Below are 15,617 nucleotides of genomic sequence, written 5' to 3'. Positions count from 1 at the left end.
AAGCAAGTCTTAGCTCTGCCTGCCCACAGCCCAGCCCAGTAAACAATGTTTATACGTAACGAGTGCATGGAACCAACCTGCACTTGGAGGGACAAAAATGATTACCTTCCAAGCTGGAGGAACAGGACGGCATCAAAGAGCATGGCCTGGACGGGCACGTTCAGCTGTATAGAGGGCAACAGAAGAAAGGGATAGGGCACTGGAAATCCCTGCTCACTCAAGTTCAGGAGCTAAATCTTCGTAGCCCACAGGAAAACACATAGCAGTTCCACGATGCAAAGACATCGCCTTCCTTACCAGGTTCCATGAGGGTGATGTCTAGGTCTTAAGGACTATGGGTCCCTAGCAGAACCTGGCACGATAGGTGTTCATATAAATGTGACAGAAGGAAGGAAGGATCATGCAAGTGCTAGGACACAGAAGGTTCCAGAGTAAGAGACCTGACGTTCAGGCCAGTGGAGCTTTCCATCCACCTGGTATACTCAGACCCAATACAGTGACTCTCCAAAGGCTCTTCCCTTTGTTTCTCCCTGAAAAACAAAGCCCCATCACATACCACACTGGGTCTATCTCCCCTCGGGAAACAGTACTAAGCAATGGGGCGGTCTGGGGGAATGGGAAGCAAACCCACAGGTACTTATCAAGACAGTCTTGCCATTCCAAAGCTTCCGCAGATTCTTTGAGATTAGACATGTTCTGGGTCTCATTTTTACCATGTTTTTGACGAGGGCCACAAGAGCAGAGGTGGAAGGAATCATGGTGGGAAACCACAGAGCAGGTGGCTTTCACTAAAGGTCAGGTCCCCTCTTCCTGACTCTTCACAAGCACTGTCGGTATTAGTCTGGTTCTTCCGCGTTATAATCAGTGTTTCCATGAAGCTTTGCCATCTTCAAAGGCTTCTGCATTCCACTTCATTTAACCTTCATCACCGCCATAAGCACAGCAGATCCTAGAACCTCATGCTTGCAGGTGAAAAAGCCTAGTAAGTTCATAGCGTGAACGAAGACCAGAAACATGACTCAGCTGCAGTTACTGGGGTCAAGAATAAGCAGCACAGGTAGAAGGAAAGTTCTAGTTCACTGTACCTTGACAGTTGTCTTCTAGCAGTTTCCTACTGAGGGCAGAATGGGCATCACATACCTCTCAGTGCTGAAAACATTAGAAGCAATACTTATCAAACAGATGTTTCACTGAAGCTGGGATATACTATCAGACAACACAAGCTCTCTTCCGAGAAAGACCATAAAATTAACACAGCAGTTTTCGTGAGAAAGAAATGTCAACTTCGGGGCACCTGGGTGGCTCAGTGGGTTAAAGCTTCTGCCTTATGGCTCCGGTCATGATCTGAAGGTCCTGGGATCAAGCCCTGCATCGGGCTCTCTGCTCAGTGAGAGCCTGCTTCCCTCTCTCTCTCTGCCTGCCTCTCTGCCTACTTGGGATCTCTTTCTGTCAAATAAATAAATAAATAAATAAGAAGGATGTGGTATATATACACAATGGAACACTATGCAGCCATCAACCTGCCCCCCTGCCGAAATCTTGCTATTTGCAGCAACGTGAATGGAACTAGAGGGTATTATGTTAAGCAAAATAAGTCAGTCAGAGAAAGACATTACCAAATGATCTCTCTGAGATGAGGAATTTGAGAAGAAGGATGGAGGGTTGTGGGGGGAAAGGAGGGAAAAATAAAACAAGATGGGCTCAGGAGGGAGATAAACCATAAGAGACCTTAATCTCAGGAAACAAACTGAGGGTTGCTGGGGGGAGGCAGGCAGGGAGAGGGTGGCTGGGTTATGGACATTGGGGAAGGTATGTGCTACCGTGAGTGCTGTGAAGTGTGTAAACCTGGCGATTCACAGACCTGTACCCCTGAAACAAATAATATATTATATGTTAATAAAATAAAATAAACAGAAATTAAAATTTTTATCATTTTGATTTTCAATTAAATGGGTATCTGCTACTTCAAATAAATATTATTTACAAGATCAAGAATTCGTCTGTTTAATTCATATTTTCTAACTTAGAAAGTTTAGTTTGAGATCTTTCCTTCCCTTCAGTCTAAATCAAAACCTTGCCAAATATCTCATTCTCTAAAAGTCCAGCCCCTAAGTGCTGCCTTTACCAACCTCCATACCAATACAATCTTAAAAAAAAAAAGTCTGCCACATCTTAAGATTGCATCCAACACCATTAATGATAAATTTCAAAACAAAAGTGGACCCATTATAAATTCTAATTCCTATGTAGCCTAGAACTATAAAGGGATCTGCTAGAAATATCTGTAGTCGTCAAGTATGGTAAAGGGGAAAATTTCCCCACTCTCAGATACCCATATCCTAAACCCCAAAACCTGTGAATGTTACTTTATATGGCAAAGGTACTGTAGGCATGATTAAATTAAGGATCAAGATAGGAAGATTATCCTTGGATTATGTGGTTGCGTCTGATACAATCACAAGGGTCCTTAAAGGTCAAAAGAAGTAGGAAACTCAGAGAGTGATCTGAAGATGCTATGCAGCTGGCTCTGAAGACAGAGCAAAGGCCCATGAACCAGGAAATGTGGGCAGCCTCTAGAAAGTAGGAAAGGCAAGGCAATTTTTCTGCAACCCTGTCAACACCCTGATTTTAACTCCGTGAGATCCATTTCAGAGCAGTCCCTCCAGAAGTGTGTAACATGATAAATCTGTATTGTCTTAAACCACTAAGTTTGTGGTAATTTTGTTGCAGCAACCACAAGACACAACACAACAGGTTTAGTAAAGGACGATTCACTGCCCATCTGCCAGGAGACCATTCCAAAGGCTTATCACACAGGTGCCAACTATACACACACACTCAATTACACATTTAAACCAACTATCTAGGTGGTCCTGTAAGTACACGGAACTCCTTGCTAATGTTCTATTCGTCCTTTAAGAATGACGGTGTAGGGCACCTGGGTGGCTCAGTGGGTTAAGCCTCTGCCTTTGGCTTGGGTCATGATCTCAGGGTCCTGGGATGCAGCCCCATACCAGGCTCTCAGCTCAGCAGGGAGCCTGCTTCCTCCTCTCTCTGCCTGCTTCTCTACCTACTTGTGATCTCTGTCAAATAAATAAATAAAATCTTTAATTAAAAAAGAAGATTTATTTATTACAAGAGAAACAGAGAGAGAGAGGAGGGGATGAGAGAGAGAGTGGAGGGGCAGAAGGAGGGAATCCCAAGCCAGCTTCCTCCTGAGCTCAGAGCCTTACATGGGGATTGATCCCACAACCCTGAGATCAAGACCTGAGTCAAAATCAAGAGTCTCATTGAAGTGACTGAACCACCCAGGCGGCCCCAAAATTTACAAATTCTATTGGCAGTGCCTGCTCCAATTCTGCTGATGGTGTACACGACCAAAACAGGTTGGGAGATCAGCCCCGTAAAGGATCAGACTTAGTGCCTGAAAAGAAAATCAACACCAGAGGCATGCGTCCTGCAGTGAGGGGCAGGGCTGGAGGCTGAGGATTCAGATGCAGGGGGAACATCTAAGGAAAGCTGGACTGCTCTGCTCCCAACAGTTGTGATGGCCTCACACAGGACCTCCCCCTCCAGGCATCAATTCATGAGAAATTAATTAGCTGGTTGCAACATTCACTGCACTATCTGCACTACCCTGCTAGGAGGCCCTCCTGTTCCAGAAATTTGGCAATTCTATGACTCAAAGAATATAAGATACAACAGCTGGTAAACAAAACCACTGTTTTTTTTGTTCTTGTCTGACAGGGAAGGGCTGAGGCAAGCCCCAACAGAGCTGCAGGCCGACCGGAGAACACCACTTCCCAGACGGAGTCCCACGAGACATCCCAGACTGTTCGTGTTGTAGAGTTAAGGTGCATCATACACACATTTAACTTTAAGTGCTCGGACCAAAAAAAAAAGAGGAAAGGAAAAAAATAACCATAGTCAGTGCTGGCACTATGTGTGTTATTCCACTCAATGGGCGTTCTGTTACCCAGTGGAACAGTCTCTGTTCTCCAGCGTCTCTTACTGTGTGAGCGGCTCAGGATGAGGCTAATGCCTGACACGACTTATTTTTCATCTATATCACCAAATCCCAAACCAGCTACTTCCTCTGATGCTCCAGGGAAGAAGCAGGGATCATGTCTCCACCCTAAAGGAAAAATGAATGCACGACTTACTGAAAAACAGAAATCAGTCTCCAAAGAGGAATGACTTCCTAAGGGTCTTTCAAGGACAATTTTTGACAATACTCAATTTTCACAGTATATGCTGACTACAGAACCAAATCTCCAAATGAAGACCCAACTACGGTTATTGTGGTTCAAGGGTTCACTCCTAAACCTATCGCCAAGAGATGGTATAAACTGAAATTTGTTACCACATACTTTTAAGGTACTTCGTGTTGATTAAAGTGGTCTCCTATCAACTCTCTCATTTAACATACACAGAAGCCAAGGGAAGACATGGAACAAGCACTGTGGTTTCCACCTTAGAGATCAAGTGTAATAATATAAAGAATAGAAGCTTTGGAGCCAGAAAATTTGGGTTCAAATCCAGACATACCATTCAATTTTTAAGAATCTTAGTTTCCTATGAGTAAAATGTGGACAGTGCACACACCTCGCAGAGGTTTTGAGGATGAGTCAAGTATACAAGTGGCACATGTGTGGTACTCGATGTCTGTTTCCACAAGAAGCAGAGCTGTATGTTCCACATACCTAACGTAGCTAATAAAGTCCAAAGTAGAACAAACATGTCCAATTTCCACCTCCATGCTCAGAGGTTCACGAAGGGTATGATTTAGCATCTCTTTTAAAAGGTTTAAAGGATTAAACCTTTTAAAAGGTTTAAAAGATCACTCCTTGACATACTCTGCTACAAAGTGTTTTGTTCAAGTAAAATTTGTGAAATGTCACTCTTGAAGACTTATCATTAAGCACATATGTGAGTGTATGTGTATGATATAAAGGCTCTGAGAACTGTGTAATAAAGAAACCAGGTAAATATTTTCCAAAAGTGCATTTAATAATGGAATCCTTTTTGCAGAATTACTGTAAATATCCACCAGACTTCTGAATATACTTTTGGAAATACTAATTTTGATATACTAATGTATACCAAATAAATTATAGCTTATTAGATTATAACAGACTGAAAAGTAATGTGAATAAAGTAACAATGGAATACAGGACAAAGCACAAGAAAATATCCTTTAAACAAAGTCCCTGAAATGTGCACTGGGTGTTATAAGCAACTGATGAATCACTAAACTCTATCCTGAAAGTAATCATACATTAACCTGAATTTAAATTAAAAAAAAAAAAAAATTTAAAAAAATAAACAATCCCCTCCGCACCCCGAAATCATTTTTTCCAGCCTGCCTGGACTCTACCCAGTGTCAAACTTTAAAAAAAAAAAAAAAAAGTCTATTTAGGCCATGAAGGCATTTTAACTTTCAGAGAGATGTCAAAATAAGTCTACCATAAACAAAGATTTCAAGAAGTAGCTCATGTCATCTGGCAAAAGACAGGATTGGGTGGCGAGTGGGGAGTGGAGAGGTGGTGGGTATGGCACCCATGTTTTTGTTGTTGTTTTAAAGATTTTATTTATTTATTTGACAGACAGAGATCACAAGTAGGCAGAGAGGCAGGCAGAGAGAGAGGGGGAAGCAGGCTCCGGGCTGAGCAGAGAGCCCAATGTGAGCCCCACGACCGGGGTTCATGACCTGAGCCAAAGGCAGAGGCTTCAACCCACTGAGCCACCCAGGCGCCCTCACCCATGTTTTGTTACAGAACTGATTTGCAGGACACCTGGGTGGCTCAGTGGGTTAAGCTTCTGCCTTCCGCTCAGGTCATGATCCCAGCTTCCGGGATCAAGCCCGGAATCGTGCTCTCTGCTCCGCAAGGAGCCTGCTTCCTCCTCTCTCTCTGCCTACTTGGGATCTCTGTCTGTCAAATAAATAAATAAAATCTTTAAAAAAAAAAAACCACTGATTTTCATGAGATATCCTAGTCCCTAACCAACTTTTCAAGAATGGTACATAATCTTGTGTTGCATCACTATCTCTCCTGTCATTATCCCTAGTAGAGTTCATAAGGTGTGAACTATATAACCCACAAAGATGAGGAATCCTTTTTTCCTGAAAACTCTGAGAAAGTGGTTATTTTGTTAGTTGTGAAGAAAAAACCAGTCAACTCTATTACCAACATGTGGGGTCAATTCTGAATATTTCTGCAGGTCTCTGGTGTAATTAAAAACTAGAAAAAAAGGTCAACCTAGGGACGCCTGGGTGGCTCAGCGGGTTAAGCCTCTGCCTTGGGCTCAGGTCACGACTCAGGGTCCCGGGATCGAGCCCCGGGCTTCCTGCTGAGCTTCCCTGCTTCCCCCTCGCTGTTTCTGCCTCTCCATCTACTTGTGATTTCTCTCTGTCAAATAAATAAATAAAATCTTAAAAAAAAAAGAAAGAAAGAAAAAAAGGTCAAACTAGATTTCTTAAGATCTTGTGCTAAGACGGTATTGTAATTCTCCTAAAAAACTCCTAAGTGGTTATTACACCGCAGTCCTAAAAGTGTACACTGACTTTACGTAACAATTCACATCAAGAAAATCACTCTTCACGGTCAGCTTTAGAAATAAAAAACTCAGACTGCTCGGTTTGTTCGAAGATGGGTCTTTCCTACGTTGCAGACAAGTACCTGTTGTTGCAAACCCTTCTAGCTAATGCTTCCATCTTCACCCCCAGCAGTCGAATAAAGCGGGGACGAGGCCCAAGGAATGCCTTCTAAAACTACAGGAGCACTTGACATTCGTTGACAGACAAACCCAGGGCTCGTCGAGGCCCCGAAGGAGCAGCGGACTGTGTGGTCAGCGGCGACGTGCCGGGATGCGGGCTTCGGGGCAGGAGGCGGCTCCGGCGGCCGCGGCTTCCGGGGAACCGCCCGCAGCGCAGGCAGGTTCGCGAAGGCGGCGCCGCGGCCCGCGCCCCGGGAAGCGCGGCGGGAGGAGCCTCCCCCCCGGACGCCGGCGCGGCCCGCAAAGCCGTCGGGACAGTCCGGCCCACGTTCTGCGCGACTGGAAGCCCCCAGCAGCGCTCGGTCGCGGCGCCCGCCGGGCCAGGCCCAACCCGGGGCCACCCGCGTCCCCCTCCGCGTCCCCCTCCGCACGCGCGCGGGTCCGGGTCCGCCTCCGCCCCTCCCCACCCCCCGCACGAAGCCGGGGCAGGGGCGCGGGAGGACGCCCCGGCGACCGCGAGGGAGCGTCCCGACCCCGCCGCCGCCCTCCTGCCGCCCGCGCCGCGGGGCCCCGCCGCGCCTCCCGCCTCCCGCCTCCGGCCCGAGTCCGCGAGACTCAGACGCGCCTTCGCCGGCCCTCGGGGAACCGCCCTCACCTTCACGAAAGCAATCGGGGTCGTGGTACCTTCGACGTCCAACAGGATCACGCTGACCTCGGCGGGCACGGGCAGCACCACCATCTCCCCCGCGCACGCGCCCACCCGCCTCGGCCCGCCGCAAGGGAGCGCGGAGGGCGGCGCCCCGGGCTTCCCACGGCCCCGCGAGAGCGTCCACCCGCAGCCGGACGCGGCCGAGGCCGAGGAACACCGCCGCCCCCGCGCCCCGGCGGAGGCAGAGCCCGCAGCCCCGGCGCCCGCACCGCCCAGCTGCCGAGGCCGAGGCCGAGACCACGTGGGCCGGGAGGGGGCGGTCCTGTCGGAGAGCGGGGGCGGGGGGGCAGGGGGCGGGGCGAGGGCGTCGACGCCGATTGGCCGCCGGGGAGCCGCGAGCGCGATCCGTCAACATGGGCCTCGCGTGGGCGGGAACAAAGCAGCGAGCGCGGGAGCCGGGCGCGCGGGTGCGCGCGCGCGCGCCGCAGACTGGTAGAGCGAGCGGGAGCGGCCCGGGGCACGTGCAGACGGGAGCCCCGCGAGTGGCGCGCCGGGGATGTGAGTGCCCCTTGCCCTCTACGGCAGCTGGCCCCCTCCCCGCCCACTGCCTCCGCTGTCGCAGCTTCACAGTAGCCCGGGCGGGCTCGCGCCCCTCCCCCCGGCGGCGCCCGCAGCAGAGGCCGTGCGGGGACCGGCCCGCCGTGCTGCGTCGGCCCCGGCTCCGGCCGCGCGGAGGGGGCCCCGCCGCGCCTCCCCGGCCCGCGCGCCTGCGGCGGTAGCGGAAGAGGCCGCCGCGCCGCGGTCCGGAGGGGCCCCGCGCGCCCGCCCGCTGCCGGGCCGGTTCCAGCCGGCTCGAGGACAAAACACGCGTGCGCGCGGCGGGGCGGGCGGGCGGGGGGCGCGCTCGCGGGCTCGGCCGCCGGCGCCCGGCGCAGTCCGCCTTTTGCCGGGAGCTTCCCGGCCGCGGTGCTAACCGACAGCGGCGGCCGCCCCGCAGCAGTCCGCACGCGGGCGCCGAGGGCCCTGGAAAAAGGCGGGGCGGACGGCTGTGCGCGGGAGCGGCCGATCGGACGCCGGAGACAAAGGCCGCCCGGACCAGCGGGACTGGGGCCCTGCGACGGCGCCGCTCGGACTCTCGGCCCAGGACTCGCCGCCCCGCCGTCGTTCCTCTGCCGACGCTGCTCTCGTCTTAAGCCCGCGCGCCCTCACCCGCGACCTCGCTCCTCAGCGGGAGGGCCGCGATGGAGGTCCCGCCCCGGCTCTCCCATGTGCCGCCGCCATTGTTCCCCTCCGCTCCCGCTACTTTAGCCTCCCGCAGCCTCTCCCATTGGCGGCCGCGGGCGCCGCGGCAGCTCGCCCCGCTCCTCCCTTCGCTCGCTGCCAGCGCCGCCCGGCAGGGGGCGCGCCGGGCCCAGCGCCACGTCACCGCGCAGCAGCCCTCGCGATTGGCGGGCGGGGCGGCTATAAAGGGAGGGCGCAGGCGGCGCCCGGATCTCTTCCGCCGCCATTTTAAATCCAGCTCCATACAACGCTCCGCCGCCGCTGCCGCCGCGACCCGGACTGCGCGCCAGCACCCCCCGGCCGACAGCTCCGCCGCCATGGAGGACATGAGCGAGTACAGCAACATAGAGGAGTTCGCAGAGGGATCCAAGATCAACGCGAGCAAGAACCAGCAGGATGACGGGTACCGCACGCTTCTCCTCTCGCCCCTCCCCCAGCGCGCCGCACGCGCCCTCCGCCCTCGAGAGCCGCGCGCTGCCCCGGCTCCTGCCCCGAGTCGCTTCCCCGCGTGCCCGCCGGGCCCCGGTGGCCTGAAGGGAAGAGGAAAGTAGGAGACGGAGGGGTGACTCGGGAGGCCCGCGGAGGGTGGGGGAAGGGCGGGGGAGTTGGAGGAGGAGGGCGGCGGCGGCGTCTGGGGCCCGAGTGCGCAGGCGCCGCGTGGGGCCCGAGGGGGAGGGGCGGCCCGGCCGCGCGGCTCGCCGCAGCTGCCGCCGCCCTCTCATTGTGTCTGTGCGGGGCCCCCGCGCGCTGTCCGTGCCGCGGGGCTGTCGCTGTGTGACGGGTTCCCGGCCCCGCGGAACGCGGCGCGGGTGCTTCGGGTCGGACCGGTGCCGGGACGGCCGCGGGCTGGGGGACCGGTCAGGGGCCGCTGGAGACGCGAGCAGCGCGGAGCAGCTCGCCTCGTTTGAACTTCGTGTCCGGCAGCCGATGACCGGCCGCGGCGTCGGCCGCGGTGGGGCTCGGGGGTCTGCGGGCTGAGTTGTGGAGGACGCGGTGAAACGACCCCCGCTCGGTCGTGCGAACGGAAGCACCGTCGGGGCGCGGCTGATCTTTTTCCCTTTTAATAACTTCGTTCCCAGTAAAATGTTTATTGGAGGCTTGAGCTGGGACACGAGCAAGAAGGATCTGACCGAGTATCTGTCCCGGTTTGGGGAAGTGGTGGACTGTACGATTAAGACGGACCCGGTGACCGGAAGATCGAGAGGATTCGGATTCGTGCTTTTCAAAGACGCGGCTAGTGTGGACAAGGTAGGAGCGGGGCCCTGCGCCGTGCTGCGGGTCGCCGGGCGTCGGGCTGCGCGCCGTGCACTGAGAACGCTTGTCTTCCAGGTGTTGGAACTGAAGGAACACAAACTGGATGGCAAATTGATAGACCCCAAAAGGGCCAAAGCTTTAAAAGGGAAAGAACCGCCCAAAAAGGTGTTTGTGGGTGGATTGAGCCCAGATACTTCGGAAGAACAAATTAAAGAATATTTTGGAGCCTTTGGAGAGGTGCGCTGTGTGGTTATGTCTGCATGTTTCGTGCTCGGGGTGTTCATGCACCGTGAGTCCCCAGCTTGCACAGAACAGACGGATTAGTCCGGTGGGGGAGGGGTGGTCACTCTGGTCACTCTGGTGGACCTCTGGTCACTGCACCGTAATCGCTGTTTTTCTCTGTGCTGGGACGGAAACCAGCATCTTTATTTTGGTCAAAACACAGGTGCTTTGGGGTGGTCAGTGTTTGGACTTACCAACCAGTGGCATCTGTTGGGTACAGAATGATGCTGAATAAGTTTCGCTCCCCTCTGAACGCTTCACAGATGAATTTTTGTGGTGCGATGTTGATGATAAAATACGAGTTTCTATACGGAAGTATTCTGACCAGAGGAACTTGCAGTATTTCTGTTGAAGCTTGAAGATCTTGGGCGTTAGCTTTTATCATTGGTGGGTGATCTGGAGTGTGCTTCTGGGTTTCAGATTGAAAATATTGAACTTCCCATGGATACAAAAACAAATGAAAGAAGAGGATTTTGTTTTATCACATATACAGATGAAGAGCCAGTAAAGAAATTATTAGAAAGCAGATATCATCAAATCGGTTCTGGGAAGGTAAAACCATTTTCCTTCTATTAAATGAAGTTTTTGGTGGGGGGGGGGTGTTTTTGTTTTTAAGATTTTGTTTATTAGATTACAAGTAGGCACAGGGGGAGGGGGAAGCAGGTTCCCTGAGTGTGGGGCTCAACCCCAGGATCCTGAGATGATGACCTGAGCCCCGAAGGCAGAGGAGGCAGAGGCTTAACCCACTGAGCCACTCAGGCACCTGAAATGAAAATTGTGAAGGTGGTTTTTTGTTTTGTTTAGGGAGATTTTTTAATTTGTTTTGAGAAGAATAAAATGGCTTGACATTACAGTGAAAGAAATTTCTCATGTGTTTACAGTGTGAAATCAAAGTTGCACAACCCAAAGAGGTATACAGGCAGCAACAGCAGCAACAAAAAGGAGGAAGAGGTGCTGCAGCTGGTGGACGAGGTGGCACTAGGGGTCGTGGACGAGGTGAGGCTTAATTCTTTGAAAGTGACTCCATGGTTTAAGCTGTAAACTGCTCACTAGAAATAAGCCCAGGAGAAAATAAAGCAGATTTTCAGCATAAAATGCTCAAGTTAATGAGTGGGTATTTGTTAGTTCACTGGTTTCCTGTCTTCCAAGCATGGCCACTTTCAGTGGGAAAGTAATACCAGTTTAATGTAGTTAGGATTATGTGATAACACCATGGCATGCTAGGTTTTGGGGGCGGGAGTCCTTTTTTTTTTTTTTTTTTTTTAAGATTTTATTTATTTATTTGACAGAGAAATCACAAGTAGATGGAGAGGCAGGCAGAGAGAGAGAGAGGGAAGCAGGCTCTCTGCCGAGCAGAGAGCCCGATGCAGGACCCGATCCCAGGACCCTGAGATCATGACCTGAGCCGAAGGCAGCGGCTTAAACCACTGAGCCACCCAGGCGCCCCGGGAGTCCTTGTTTTAAAACCAAACAGCCTTCCTGTCTTCACCTTTGTTCTGATTTTTCGGTTACATTTAGGAAGCTTGGTAATTGGCGCAGTTGGACTTTCTGTCCCCTTTTATGACAACTGGAGTAATTTTCTCAGTCAGATAATTATATAGATGTCCGTTCACCTGTTTCAGATTTTCAGCGTGAGGGACAGGAATACAACATTTTGTGGTAGGATTGGGGGTCAGAAGTTGTTATCTAACAATCATTGTGCATTGTTTCAGGTCAGGGCCAAAACTGGAACCAAGGATTTAATAACTATTATGATCAAGGATATGGAAATTACAATAGTGCCTATGGTGGTGATCAAAACTATAGTGGCTATGGCGGCTATGATTATACTGGGTATAACTATGGGAACTATGGATATGGACAGGGATATGCAGACTACAGTGGTAAGAATATTTAACTTAATTTCATAAACCAGTGGTATTAAAATTCCATGTTACAGTACAGTCCTGTTCTGAAATTGTTTGTGTGTGGGTTTTCCATTCTTGAAGTGTTTGGAGTTAAGTTTTTAGGCATTTGATAGTCATCGGGTAATTATGTTAATGTAAAAACTTTGGTTATAAATGTTGTAGAATATGTGATATATGACTAGTTTATAATGGCTATTTAAGATACCTGGTATTTTAACATTTGGCATGCAGAGTTGTACATGTCTCTAAAGTATTTATAACGAAACCATTTTGTAGAAAACTATATCTTAATAGAATTTTTTTGTGTTTTCAAAATAGGCCAACAGAGCACTTACGGCAAGGCATCTCGAGGGGGTGGCAATCACCAAAACAATTACCAGCCATACTAAAGGAGGACATTGGAGAAAACAGGTGTGTGTAAGAGTACAAGAAACCAGTGGAAATGTCTAATTTAATTTAAAGATCAATAGACAAATGAAAAATAAGTAAAAACAAAATATTATGTAGTCTGTTTTTACTAAATTGTTAACTTTTTAATTGCTTTATGAGCCCGTTTTGCCTAAAGTGTCTATAGATCTTTAACTTTAAAGTCTTATCTCACTTTCTTTAGTATTACAGAAAAACTTAAGAGTTTTTCTGTTTGCTTTGTGTACCAGGTGGTCTAGAGGAATAATTAAACTTTTTTAGAACTATTAACAGGTAAAGTACTGAAATGGGTACAACTTAAGGAAAACAAGAATGTTGTCTTCTAACTCTGACATTATACCTTGTTTGTACCCGCCAGCGGGAACTTCATTGCAGGCCGTGTGTCACCCTGACCACGTCTATCTCTGGGGGTCGCACGTTGCGGGCAGAGCGCAAGGCATACACCAGAAAACGCTGTCCTGTGGTATGGTCTCTTCCAACTTCATGTACCAGCGTAAAGATTAAAGTGGAAAACTTCAGACTTTGGCTTCTTTTTTAATCTTTTTGAAGATTAAGTGTCTAAACTTAACTTAAATGGTTTTTTACAGGAGTTAAAGTACATAAATGCCTTTTTACAGCTTAATCATTTTGGTCTTCTGTTTAGTGTTGTATTTCAATTGTGGAGCCTCATTTTAAGTGTTCATTCTTTAAGATTTAATGCTTGCTTTTTCTTTTTATAGCTAATAGTGAAATCTACAAACCAAAACAAGAACTTTAAAATCTGGGATATAAATTAAAGATCATATGCACAAAGCAATTTGTTTTCTTAAAATATAAAAGCTTACTAGAAATTAACTTTTGTAAGAGGGATTTTTGGCTTACTAGAGATCCTTCTAGTAGACCTTAATCTAGCACAGCTTAACCTGTGAAATGGGAAGATTGCATTCCCCAATTCCTTAACTAAGTTAACTATCATTTGGGAACTCCAGGGTGAATTTATTAATGACCCAAATTACATTTTGCAATTGAGTATGCATGTGATCTTTAATTATTGAAGAAAAGAATAAATTGAGGACTTAAAACAATTCATGAAAGTGGACCTTTGAAAGCTTTCAGAGTTGCACAAATCTAATTGCTATTTTGTTTTTGTTTTTAGGAGGAAATTGCTAAAGTTAACCCATCTTGCAGGACGACATTGAAGATTGGTCTTCTGTTGATCTAAGATGATTATTTTGTAAAAGACTTTCTAGTGTACAAGACACAACTGTGTCCAACTGTATATAGCCGCCAATTAGTTTTCTTTGTTTTTACTTTGTCTTTTGCTATCTGTGTTATGACTCGATGTGGATTTGTGTTTATACAAATTTTATTTGTATGATTTCATGTTAAACCTCAAATAAATGCTTCCTTATGTGATTGTTTTTCTGCGTCAGGTACTAAATAGCTCTGTAAAAGTGTAATTTAAAATAAGCAATAATTAAGGCACAGTTTATTTTGTAGGGAGTATTGGTCCATAGGGAGAAACTGTGGTCCTTTATGAATAGCCAGCTACAGTGTCCCCCTGTTACCCATTTTTGTTAGATGTATACTATCCGCTAAGGCTTCATTTCCCTGCTAAAAGAGATTTCTACCACACCTTTAATGTTCTTTGTGTATCTGGAGGCCTTGTCATAGGGTTGTCAGTAGTGGAGGTTTTCTAGCAGACCATGAATCTTTCTGGACTGTGTCTTGGTAAAGTGCACCTTTTAGCACAAAGCATGTTGGTAGCTCCTTTCATGAATAGAAAAGATGGTGCTTTGTTTCTGTCTCTGGGAAGCCATTAGAGATCTGCTAAATCAGGATCAGTGTGGTCTGTTAGAGCTTCGGCTGATCATAATACCCTGACTTTGATTTCTTGATTAAAATGTCCAGATGTACCCAGGCAAAAGGCCCTGTTAAACTGTATGTAGAAGCTACAGTTTAAGAGTATCAAAAACAAATTTTAACAAGCATTTTGTCAGGTGGTTAAAATTTGAGCAAATGTGAGATTGAGGTATTTGATGTAGTAGACTAGGCTGAGGAAATACAGTTGTATTCTGGTATTGTCAAAGCAAGCACCAAACTGAACAAAATGTTTTCTATTGGGGCATTTTTAGGAAGCTATATTGGGTGTTAACTGTTAATGTGGTGTGAGTTCTTAGAAAAAGTCATGGTAGTAGATTTCATCATTTTTAATGCGTTAGTGCATGAGCCGAGTAGTTAAGCATACCCAAATTCAGATATAGGAAGGAGTAATAGGAGAAAGTACACTTTAAGTTTTATGTATGTCAATGCAAGTCTAAGTGACTGAGTCATTAAGACATCTTCCTGGTACATCAAAAAGCAGTTTTAGCCCTAGATTTGGGATAATTTCCTGGGTAAACCCAAGTTTTTGAATTTTAACATTCAGTGTAGTTGGATTTAAGGATTTTAACTTTTGTTTTCTGTGGTTCCACATTAAGTTCTAGGATTGGCATACATATTCAAATGTGTAGTAGTTGACCTCACCTTCAACCAGATGTTAATTTTTTATGCTGATGAACCTGCTTTTTGTTTCATTTGGTGCCTGCAACTTTTCTCTGTTCAATGATGTTTGTACTTGCTGGCTATCAAGTTACAATGCACTTGGCCTCCTTTTGCATCCTGTTTTGCTATTTGACCTTAAACCTAGGCCAAGTACCAATGTTGGGTTATTGCGAGGGACTGTTCATTATATCAACATGCAACGTTAGGGAAGGAGGAAGATTTTGATTTTAAGTTATGTTGTCAAAGTCTGTAGGTGCAGTGTCTCGAGGGCAGTGAATCCTGTTCAAATTTATGATTAGGTGAGAAGTTGACATGGAGATTGTCCTTTCCCTGATCAAAAATGAATAAAGGCTTTTTAAACAAAATCCAAACTTTTCAATCAAGTCTTGATATATATATGACTTTGAAGAAATACACTACATCTATAGATGATTGAGAATTACAAAGAACTGAGTAAAAATGCGTTTGGGTTTTTTTTTTTTCCCCAAGGGGCTTTAGACTCTATAAATTCAGATTTTAGGCTCTATGGATGCCGACTGATGTAAATTTTAAATATAGCAAGGCTAAGCCATAGGACT

At 47.9% G+C, this 15,617-nt stretch overlaps 2 protein-coding genes across 6 annotated transcripts in view; one reads left to right on the top strand and one right to left on the bottom strand.

Annotated features, from left to right (window-relative positions):
* ENOPH1 (enolase-phosphatase 1) overlaps positions 1 to 7,669 on the bottom strand; it is a 31,547-nt gene extending 23,878 nt beyond the window's left edge. The window contains exon 1 of the mRNA XM_032334732.1: positions 7,373 to 7,669. Within this exon, the coding sequence (XP_032190623.1) occupies positions 7,373 to 7,456 (84 nt within the window). The 5' untranslated portion in view covers positions 7,457 to 7,669. The remainder of the gene's footprint in view (positions 1 to 7,372) is intronic.
* Positions 7,670 to 8,451: 782 nt separating this feature from the next.
* HNRNPDL (heterogeneous nuclear ribonucleoprotein D like) lies at positions 8,452 to 15,404 on the top strand. Of its 5 annotated transcripts, XR_004283538.1 has the most exons (9): positions 8,452 to 9,050; positions 9,727 to 9,895; positions 9,977 to 10,138; positions 10,604 to 10,735; positions 11,065 to 11,179; positions 11,896 to 12,066; positions 12,409 to 12,501; positions 12,875 to 12,979; positions 13,652 to 15,404. XR_004283538.1 is itself a non-coding variant. In XM_032334728.1 (8 exons), exons 1-7 carry the CDS (start codon positions 8,608 to 8,610, stop codon positions 12,477 to 12,479), a joined length of 1,263 nt encoding a protein of 420 aa, XP_032190619.1. In that variant the 5' UTR covers positions 8,452 to 8,607; the 3' UTR covers positions 12,480 to 12,501; positions 13,652 to 15,404. The 5 variants fall into 5 exon arrangements, 4 of the variants coding, with proteins under 4 accessions (XP_032190619.1, XP_032190620.1, XP_032190621.1 ...); XM_032334728.1 differs by lacking the exon at positions 12,875 to 12,979; XM_032334729.1 differs by having other exon boundaries at positions 12,875 to 15,404.
* The last annotated feature ends 213 nt before the right edge of the window (positions 15,405 to 15,617 follow it).

The sequence above is a fragment of the Mustela erminea genome, chromosome 2 (assembly GCF_009829155.1).
Source record: "Mustela erminea isolate mMusErm1 chromosome 2, mMusErm1.Pri, whole genome shotgun sequence".
In the NCBI taxonomy this organism is placed as follows: Eukaryota; Metazoa; Chordata; class Mammalia; order Carnivora; family Mustelidae; genus Mustela; species Mustela erminea.
This window is presented reverse-complemented; position numbering and strand designations above follow the sequence as displayed.

Coding starts and splice junctions, on each gene's coding strand:
- HNRNPDL (XM_032334728.1), top strand. CDS start 8,608: ATGGAGGTCCCGCCCCGGCTCTCCCATGTGCCGCCGCCATTGTTCCCC. Junction 9,896..9,976: donor ACGCGGCTAGTGTGGACAAG/GTAGGAGCGGGG, acceptor CTTGTCTTCCAG/GTGTTGGAACTGAAGGAACA. Junction 11,180..11,895: donor CACTAGGGGTCGTGGACGAG/GTGAGGCTTAAT, acceptor GCATTGTTTCAG/GTCAGGGCCAAAACTGGAAC.